The sequence below is a fragment of the Pan troglodytes genome, chromosome 8 (assembly GCF_028858775.2).
Source record: "Pan troglodytes isolate AG18354 chromosome 8, NHGRI_mPanTro3-v2.0_pri, whole genome shotgun sequence".
Classification (NCBI taxonomy): Eukaryota; Metazoa; Chordata; class Mammalia; order Primates; family Hominidae; genus Pan; species Pan troglodytes.
In genome coordinates this window covers 58,303,354-58,313,586 of record NC_072406.2, presented here as the reverse complement: position 1 = coordinate 58,313,586, position 10,233 = coordinate 58,303,354, and the positions used below count along the sequence as shown (strand labels likewise).

General features: G+C 53.2%; 1 protein-coding gene across 1 annotated transcript in view; it reads right to left on the bottom strand.

Annotated features, from left to right (window-relative positions):
* Positions 1-383: 383 nt before the first annotated feature.
* ALOX5 (arachidonate 5-lipoxygenase) overlaps positions 384-10,233 on the bottom strand; it is a 70,168-nt gene continuing 60,318 nt past the window's right edge. The window contains exons 8-14 of the mRNA XM_016918171.3: positions 5,884-6,087; positions 5,086-5,172; positions 3,299-3,477; positions 2,978-3,099; positions 2,676-2,776; positions 2,218-2,388; positions 384-996 (exon numbers count right to left, since the gene is read on the bottom strand). Of these exons, the coding sequence (XP_016773660.1) occupies positions 817-996; positions 2,218-2,388; positions 2,676-2,776; positions 2,978-3,099; positions 3,299-3,477; positions 5,086-5,172; positions 5,884-6,087 (1,044 nt within the window). The 3' untranslated portion in view covers positions 384-816. The remainder of the gene's footprint in view (positions 997-2,217; positions 2,389-2,675; positions 2,777-2,977; positions 3,100-3,298; positions 3,478-5,085; positions 5,173-5,883; positions 6,088-10,233) is intronic.

Here is a 10,233-nt window from a genome sequence, read left to right as displayed (position 1 = left end):
CTTCCAGGAGGAAAAGGAGAGAACAGCTGAGTGCTGGTGCCTTATGCCAGCCCTGGGGCACAGACATAAATAAAGTGGGTTTTCTGTCCTTCCAGGGGCTCCTGTCCCAAGGGACAGACCACAGAGGGGGCAACAACAGAGGTTCTGACAAATCCAGGGTAGAGACAGGAACCAAGGATGCCTTCCTAGAGGTGGTGACATTTGGGATGTGTTCCAAAGAGAGTAGACACTGCTTGAGGGAAAAAGCATCTTCTATCCAGACTTGGGTGGGGAGGCTTTTGCCTTGATAAAATCACGGTGACTATGGCTTTTTTTTTTCTCTTGGTGTGGGAGATGGCAGTGAGCTGTTTGGGGTGATTGGAACATAGCACATGGAACAAGACCCATTTTAAATGAACTGATTTATTTTTATGGCAACCAATTCTTAATTCATTCAATAGTAATTCAATTGGGTACCTACTATGTGCAAGGAATTGGACTAAGCACAAACAGAACAGAAAATAATCATCCCATGTCTCCAACAAGAATAGACATCTATCAGTGGTCGTGATTTGCTGTTGCTGCTTGGTGTGGAAATGCTGCGCTGGGTGTGGACAGGACGCTGTGCAGTCCTGCTCTGTGTAGAATGGGTCCCTATGGTGTTTACACTTTGATCAATCTATGCAGTTCCCTGAAGATCAAAGAATAAATGGAAAGGTACTGGCCTCGGAGGAAGAGATGTGACTGCCAAGAGGCCTGGCCAGACAGCCTGCCAGGCAGGCTGGAGTCCATCTGGCTGGGGCAGCTGGCCTTCCCACAGTGAGACTGGCAGTGTGCTCAGATGGCCACACTGTTCGGAATCCGGTCTGGGGACAAGTAGTAATATGGCAGCTGCTTCTTCTTGTTGCGCTCAGCAATCACGCTGACAATGGCCTCGAGGTTCTTGCGGAATCGGGCCATGGCCTCCTTCACAGGCTTCTCGATAAAATGCTCTTCTGGGTACATGCCCAGGAACAGCTGAGGGCCCAGACATGGACACACACATAGGTCAATCCACTACCCGTGTAAACTGACAGGCCTGTCTCATCCCAAGGGGCCAGCCACCGTTTGGGAGATGAAGGAGGGAGCATCTATTCACCTCCCCATATTCACCCTCTGCTGCCTGACAAGAGGGCCTCGGGAAGGCAAGTGTCGTCGCCTCCAACCTGCTTCTCTAAGGAAGGCTCCAGGGCTGGGGCTTCATGGGTAAGTGGGAAAATAACTGCCTGCTGCCAAGTGGTTACAAGATGATGCAGATGAAGCTGGGGGCTGCTGGTGTTTGCAGCCATGGTATCCTGCTGTCTTGGGCCACCCCTGCGCAGCACTCCCACCTCCCATCAGGGGCGCTGGGGCCAGCACTGGCCTCTCCAGCCCAGGAAGGCAGAAAGCAGGCCAGGGAGCCTGAAGGGGTGGCTGCCCTGTTGGGGTGCTGTGCTTATTTGCATTCTCACACAGATGTCTGCGGGGCAGAGCTAGATATCATTTTAAAAAAATACTGTATTGGATTAAGATCACAAAGCTTCTGAGCTGGAAAAGTCCAAGAAACATAAGCTATTGATAATGGGATTTTGAATTTAGTTTGTGGAGGGCAATTCAGTCTCAATATTCTTTGACCAAGGAATTTGTCTGCTAGGAATGTGTGCGGTCATACTGAGCACATGTGCAAAGCCACAAAAACAAGGATGTCCAGTGAGGGACCAACACATTGGCTGGGAACAACTCAGACGCCCAGCAGTCTGGAGCAGGTTGGACTGGTCCGGCCATTCTATGCAGTACTGAGCTACCCCAAAGCGGGTGCATCCACCAAGACACACCGGATTCAGTTGTTAGGTTAAATGAGATGCACGTGTCTGGAAGGAACCCAGGAAACTCTTGGTCATTCCCTCTGGAGTACCAGGGTAAAACACGTGTGCAAGAGCTTTGTCAATAGCTGGGGGGAGGGGGCGTCACACACGACCCTCTGGTGACAGTGAGCAAAGCCTGGGCTGTGTGCTCTCCTGCCCTGCCCACCCTGAGCTCTGTCCAGGCTGAGGCCGGGGGACCTGGTGGCGGCTGCAGCCTTCTGGGCCCTTCCAGCCTTGGAAGTCAGGATTCCTTTGCTCCAAGTGAGCCTTGAGGCCCAAGTCACAAAGCCCTAAAGCTGAGGAACCGCTTAACCTGGGGTGACCTGGGGCTGTGCCCCGCCCTGCCCAGCCTCACCTCGTTTTCCTGGAACTGGCTCAGCGCCCACACTGCACCCAGATGCCAGCAGGAGCGGCCGCGGTCGGGCAGCGTGTCCACGATCTGCTCAATGGTCACCACGCCCTTGGCAGTCGGCGGCGGGGCTCGCATGGTTGGGGGCGCATTGGGGATCCAGGAGCACCAGTCGTACTGTGGAGACGATCGCCAGCAAGCGTGGGCACCCCCGAAGCCCTGCTGCCCAGCTGCCCCCTGGGCCCCGTCCTCCCCGTGCCCCCCAACTCCGGCGGGCCCTGCAGTCCGTCCATCCTCTTTCCCCGCGGCCAGCGCCCTTGGCTGAGCGGGCAGAATCCATCCTGCAAGTCCCGTGCCAGGCCCCGAGGCTGTCCGAGGGTGCGGTACGCGTGCAGAACCGGGGCGGGGGAGGAGGCAGCGGCCTTGAGAAGGGAGCCCTGCCCAGCGGGCCCGGCCCTGCCTACCTGGCCGAAGTTGACCGCGGCGTGCTGGGCGGAGGCGGTGAAGATCACCACGGTCAGGTACTCCGACAGCTGCTCCCGGCTCTTGACCGACTTGGGGAAGCCTAGGGTGGAACCACCGGCGGGCTGAGGCCCAGTCCCTGGGGACCCCAGGGCCCGGCGCCCACCCCGTGCCCGGATTCCCTGCCCCAAGGCCGGAGGACACCCTGGGCAAGACACCCCGGAGGGGTGGCGGGGGGGCCAGCGCTGCCGACTGCGGGGGAGCCGGGTCCGGAGACGTTCCGGAGACGTCCCGGAGGCCCTACCTGAGGACTTGCGGCCCCGCATGCCGTACACGTAGACATCGTTCACGAAGTCCTGCAGCTCCGGGTCCTCCTCCACCACCTGGTCGCTCTCGTAGTAGATGTCTACCACCTCGGCCGTGAACCTGGCTCAGGGGGCGCAGCCGGGGTGGGCGACCCAGCCAGGTCTGCGGAGCGGTGCCCGGCGGCAACCCCCTCACGGACGCTGGGACTCCCCCACCCCGTCCCCATTCAGCGCTAGCGGTGGAGGGGCCAGGCCCGCCCCAGGTAGTCAGGCAGGGGTCCCGGCTCCTCCCCCAGGACCACCGCCCCGTGGGCGCTCACGTCCTGATGGCTTCCCACACCAGGAGCCCGTCGTCCCGGTAGAAGTAGTAGGGGATGTCTTCTTTGCTCTCCATGCCCCGGGCCTTGATGGCCTCGGGAAAGCACAGGGAGGTGTAGGTCAGGTCCTTCATGGCCCTCTGCACCATCTGCACGTGCCCACCGCCCCCTGTGGCGTTGGCCTGGAGTGGGAGGTAGAGTGCCCTGAGCGGGTGGCTCCTCCCACAGCTGTCCAGACCCATCCCTGAGGAAATGTGCCAGGGGAGGCGAGGAGGCCAGGCAGGCAGAGGCGCAAGCCCTTGTCCTGTGAGATGGGGGAGGGATGTTTAACGCAGAGAATGACAAGGGCAGCCGGGTGGAGAGGTGATAGGGAGGAGCCTCCCGCCCAATCCAATGCAAGGGACTGAACCGTGGGGCTGCAGAGTACAGGAGGGAAGGGTGCGCTCCCAGCCACAGGAGGGCAGCAGGCGTGGGCAGGTGTGTGGGGGACCCCAGCACAGCGGGCCTGGGCTGTGAAGTCTGCTCTAGTGCTGAGCACACGACCCTCAGTCATTGCTCTCAGTGACCCTCAGTTTCCAATACCCATGCAACTCTGTTGAGGGCCTGTTGTGTGCTCAGGTGAGGACTGAAGAGACCCACCAGGAGGGATCCTGGTCCTGATCCCCATCCCGGCTGCTGAGCGATGCAGACACACTCACAAGCTCACTGGCACATACGTGTGTCCACGTGCACACACACACACATGCAAATACACCCAGGGGGCTGGGCTGTCGGTGCCACAGAAGTTTTGAAGAAGGACTTGGGTGCTGGGGTGCCAGAGATTGGTCCACGGTGGGCATTCAGCCCAAGCAGGACCAACCAGAGCTGCCCCCCAGCACTTTCTGTTTAGATGCGGCTGGGAGATAATGGCCACATGGGAACCTGAGGTGGAGCTACTATGATGAGCTCCTGTGCCCTCTCCCATGGGGGCCTGTCTGCAGCAGGAGAGTGTGATGCCAACACAGGTGAAAGAGACAGAAAGAGGGAGCCAGTGTGCATGCACCCTGGGGCATTGCTTGAGTCCCTGGATCCATTTCTGGCTGAGGCCCCCGCCCCTCTATTGTGTCCAGGTATTTGAGATAAGGCATGTCTTGTCCAGCTGCAGCTGGTTTGAGTTGGGTTTTGTCATTTGCAGCCCAAACAGTGTCTCAACTTCAGTGGTCATCTGGCCTGGTCACTAATGGGCTGGGGAAAGGAGGAAGGTTGGGGCAAGGGCCCATGTGAGAGTCCAAGCTTGGTAAGGCTACAGGGGGCTCAAAACGAGGTGGGATGCTACCTGAGGGATGCGAGGGCTGGGCAGGGCCTGGAGTCCCCGATGCAGGAGACAGTGGGTTGGGAGGGTTGGGACCTGGGAAGCAGAGTGCTGGGGAGGTCCAGGTCAGGGTGGCAGGGGTGTGGCAGATTAAGAGGCAGACACAGGTTCCTGGTGCGTAGGAGGTCAGGGGGCCATAAGGAGTGTGTTCCAGAGGGGGGTCTACACCCAGGTCCCAGAGGCTGGGAGAGGGGAGGGGTGGGAGGAGGGGACCAGGAGCCATCAGCGAGAAGGAAGACCTGGTGGTGCGCCTGGAGGAGTGCTCCTGGCTGAGTGGCACGGGCTGGAGACATCAGGAGGATGCTGGAGCCAGTGCTCTGAGCAGACTCCAGCCTTCACCCTTCCAGGCCTCCTGAAAGGGTGTCTAGATCTCAGATAGGGAGTGAAGGCGGCCAGGCTGGGCTCTTCCAGGCAACAAGTAGGGTAGGAGGGCACCCACCTTGTCAAAGAGGCCACACTCGCAGATGAGCTGCTCACGGGCCTTGGTGTTGATTGCGATGGTGAATCTCACGTGTGCCACCAGCAGCTGGGGAGGGGAGAGGAGGAGGCCTCAGAGGGAGCCCAGCCAGGTGACCTGGTGCCCCAGGGACCCGCAGCTCCCCCACCCAGGCCTGCCCTATAGGATGATGCTGGGCGCAGGGAGGAAGTGAAGGCTGGGTGCTGATCTTTCTGCTGAACAAGTGCTGGAGGCCTGCACCCCTCTGATGCTTACTAAGCATGATAATGATTCAGAGGGTCCTGGCCAGCACTTGTACAATGCTTACCTCTTTGTTCCCTGAGTTCACTGTCTTAATCCTGACCATCATTCTGTAAGGCAGCTGTACTATTTGACCTGTTTTACTGGTGAGGAAACTGAGGCACATGGGTACTTTTAGCATGCAGTCACCCCAGCAGCCAATGCTTGTAGGATTCGAGAACAGGGAAGGAGAGTGATGGCAGGGGCGGCCATCAGCATCAGCCGAGGATCACCATGAACTCATTTGCCTTTTCCAACTCTACTGGCTGGCCAGCGAGGCCCCTGTGTCAGGCCCATGCCCCAGCCGCGTGTCCTGGGGAACAGCAGGCTCCTAGCTGTTTTCTTCCTTTAGGGGCATTACTGAGTCTGAGAACATCTCTCCAGGGGTCCCTTTCTACCACCCACTCCCAGCCACAGGTCCCCCTGTGGGATGTCAGTGATCCCTCCCACTCCACATCTCAGATGCCCTCCCATAGCAGGTGGGGCGGTAGCTGGCTGTACCTTGAAAATGGGGTGCACAGCAGGCAGCTGGCGGTACATTGCAATGCCAAAAACCTCAGACACCAGATGTGTTCGCAGAAGGTGGGTGATGGTCTGGTGGACGTGGAAGTCACTGGAACGCACCCAGATTTTGGCCAAAAGCCAGTCGTATTTTGCATCCGAAGGGAGGAAAATAGGGTTCTCATCTCCCGGGATTTGGTTGAGCTGATACATTGGGGGAAAGGAAACACACTGCTATATTTCACTTCAGAGTATAGTTGTTGGAGAACTTCGCCTCTTGGGAAGTTCCAGAAGTATCTGAATTTCTTTAACAGTGACTTTGGAATCAGAAGAGCCTGGAGGGGGTAAAGGGCCCTGCGGTGGTATTTCCTGTCCCAGCCATATTACTTACAACCTGCATGACTCTGGATGACACACTGGGCTTTCTAAGCTCCGGCTTCAGCATCTGTCATGTGGGGACAGTGATCGCTCGGCTCACAGTTACTCAGGAGCTGGCAGCATGGAAGGAGCGGGCAGGCGGAAGGCCCAGCAGCGGAGGGGGAGGATCGCTGTCTCCCTCTTCCCTCCTTGCCCTGCTCCCTCTTCTACTTCCTCTCCTTGGTCTCCCATACTTTCCTCCCTCTCCTCTTCCCTGAAATGCTGGTGCTCCCCAGGGTCTGCCCTGGTGCTCCTGTCTTCTTTTCTTGCCCTAAGTCAGCTCCTCCTGTTTAAAGGCTTGGGGCCCTCCTGGTACTGAGCCTCCCAGATCAGGGTCTGCAGCTTGAGCTCTGCCTGGAGCCCACACCTGTGGCCAGGCACCTCCTGTAGCAGAGGCTGGACCTGTCTTCCCTTCCCAGTTTCCACTCCACACTGGGACAAGGTGAGTTTTTTTCTTTTCCAAAATGCAAATCATGTCATGTTAACTGCCTCCTCAATCACCTCTTAATGCCAGAAAATAAAATCCCCAAGCTCTGTGGTGACCTGGTTGCTGATGCCTCTGTACACACAGCCTCACCTTCGTGCCCCCACACCGGCACCCAGCCCCAGGTCCCTCCACGCCAGCAGCCCTGCACGTTGCCCCCTTACTGAGAGCCCAGCACAGCCTCAGCACCCGACAGTGAGTTCTCACGGGAGCCTGCAGCAGGTGCTGGCATTGCCCATTTTTACATGAAGACATGGGGTATTGGAGGGGTTGACAGAAAGAATGAGGTGGGTGGCAGGGCTGCAGCCAAGAGCGGCCAGGAAGGGGCATGGCCAGACTTTAGGTGCTGGGAAAGACCAGTGTCACTGCAGCACAGTGGTCGTGGCTGGGGAGGGAGAACTGTCCCAGAGCACACAGCTGTGTCACTTGCTATAAGTATTGTGGAAGGTGGGGTCCTTGGGTGTCTCTCCCTCGAAAACAGTGCTGTCCAATAGACATATAATGCTACCCCACACATGGAATTGTATATATTCAGGAAGCCATATTAATAAAAATAAAAGGAAACAGGTGAAATGCAGGTGAATAATATAATTTTATTTTACCCAATATATCCAGAATATTATCACTTCAACATGAAACCAATCTAAAACTATTAAATGAGATATTTCACATTCCCCACCTCCTTATTCTAAGTCTTAAAAATCAGGTGTGAACTTTGCACTTGCAGCAGGTTTTGGTTTGGATGAGCCAAATCCCAAGTGCTCCAGAGCCCTGGTGGCCAGTGGCTCCACCCTGGTCAGAGAGACCCCAGAAGCCTCAGCATTCCCTGAGGACCAAGGAAGGGGGAGGGAGGAGGGAGAGCAGAGTGTGACTTGCACATTAGGCGTGCCTGTCTGTTTATACTTGAGATTAGTTGGCTGCTTTTAAATACCAGACAGTTTCACATAAAAATTTGAATGACCTGGTTTTCTTGAAAAATTAGAAGGTCTCAGAACTCTGCACCCAGGTTCTCACAGAACTACGCTCTTGTCCCTTTTACAGAGTCCCAGCTCTCAGGGTCCCCACTGCCACACCCGTTTGCATGAGATGCCTGGGCCACTGATACCTGATCTGTGCCCTAGAATGCTGGGCTGCCTGGCATGCTCTGAGACACTTTCTGACATGTCCTCACATGCTCTGACATGTTCCTGATGGCTCTGGGACACTGACATGTTCCTGACATCCTCTGGGGCCGAGGAGCCCCCCTGTTGTGTGCTAGGGGCTTTACCCATGCTATCTCACTTAATCCTCACTTTGACCCTGCAAGGCAGGTATTCCTTGCTGTACCCATTTTACATGGGGGGAAACTGAGGCTCCAGCTGGTTTAGCAGCTCTCCCAAGTCACACAGTAGGTAAAGAGCTCAGCCGGCAACATGATATTGAACAGGCAAAAATTGGAAGCAATCCCTCTAAAAACTGGAACAAGACAAGGATGTCCACTCTCACCCCTCCTATTCAATAGAGTACTGGAAGTCCTAGTCAGAGCAGTTAGGCAAGAGAAAGAAATAAAAGGGATCCAAATGAAAAAAAAAAAAAAAGAGGAAATCAAATTATCTTTGTTCATCCATGATATGATTCTATACCTAGAAAACCCTGAAGATTCCTCCAAAAGACTCCTAGACTTGATAAACAACTTCAGTAAAGTCTCAATGTTATAAGTAAAATGCTTGTTTAGAAACAGAATGCTTGTTCCTCGGTACTGCAAGGAAAAATCAGCATTTAGACAAAAAGTTTTAGCAAGCCAATTTTACTTTCTGCAGAAAGGGTGCTCCTCGCAGATGGAACAATGGCGAGAGCACACCTGAATAATGGAGAGAAGCAATTTTTATTCCTTACGCAGCTTGTCCCTGCTACCGTGTCCTGTCTCCATTGGCTGGAGCCAAACCTCACAGTCTAAACTAAAACCCGACTGGCTAATAACTTAAAACTTTTCTAAATAGGTAAAAGCAGTGGAAAGACAAAGGAAAAGAGGAAGTTGCTTATGAAAGGACTTAGAAAAGTAATAACATTTCCAAATAAGGAAGGGGCATGGGCTGCAAGCTGGGACATGCCTGTGAGCACGTCCAGCACAAATATCTGGGTTAAAGTACAAGGACATAGAATGTACTCATTCCCTTATATCTAACAGCTACATATGATAGGGCTTAACAAAAAGTTATTAGCACAAAGCGAAAAGGCTTAAAAAAAGTTAGTCTTTAGAAAAAACTATTATTTCTAACACATAATTTACTCCTTAACAAAAAAAAAAAAACTTTTGACTTTCTACACTCAAGATACAAAATCAGTGTACAAAAATCAGTAGCATTTCTTTTTATTTGAGACGGAGTCTCACTATCACCCAGGCTGGAGTGCAGTGGTGTGATCGCAGCTCACTGCAACCTCCACCTCCCAGGTTCAAGCAATTCTCCTGCCTCAGCCTCCCAAGTAGCTGGGATTACAGGCAGGTGTTACCACGCCTGGCTAATTTTTGTATTTTTAATAGAGACGGGGTTTCACCATGTTGGTCAGGCTGGTCTCAAACTCCTGACCTCAGGTATCTGCCCACCTCGGCCTCCCAAAGTGCTGGGATTACAGGCGTGAGCCACTGTGCCTGGCCTAAAAATCAGTAGCATTTCTATGCACCAACAATGTTCAGGTTCAGGCTGAGAACCATATCAGGAATGTGGTGATCTCAGTTACAATAGTCCCCCATACACAAAATAAAATACCAAAGAATGTATCCAGCCAAGGAGGTGAAAGAGCTCTACAAAGAGAACTATAAAACACTGATGAAAGAAATCAAAGATGACACACAAAAAAAATGGAAAAACATCCCAGCTAATGGGTTAGAAGAAAGCAATCTACAGATACAACGCAATTCCTATCAAATTATCAACATCATTTTTCACAGAATTAGAAAAAAAAATCCTAAAATTCATATGGAACCAAAAAATAGCCGAATAGCCAAAGCAATCCTAGGCAAAAATACAAAGCTGGAGGCATCAAAAATACAAAGCTGGAGACTTCAAACTATACTACAAGACTACAGTAACAAAAACAGCATGGTATACTGGTACAAAATAGGCACAGAGATCAATGGAACAGAACAGAGAACCCAGAAATAAAGCCATATACCTGCAACCAACTGATTTTTGACAAAATCAACAAAAATAAACAATAAGGAAAGGACATCCTATTCAATAAATAGTGTTGGAAAAACTGGCTACCTATATGCAGAAGAATGACACTGGGCCCCTACCTCTCACCATATACAAAAATTACCTCTAGATGGATTACAGACTTAAATGTAAGACTTCAAACTTTAAACATTCTAGAAGAAAACCTAGGAAAAAATCTTATGGACATTTCCTAGGCAAAGAATTTATGACTAGACCTCAAAGGCATATGCAACAAAAACAAAAATTGACAAA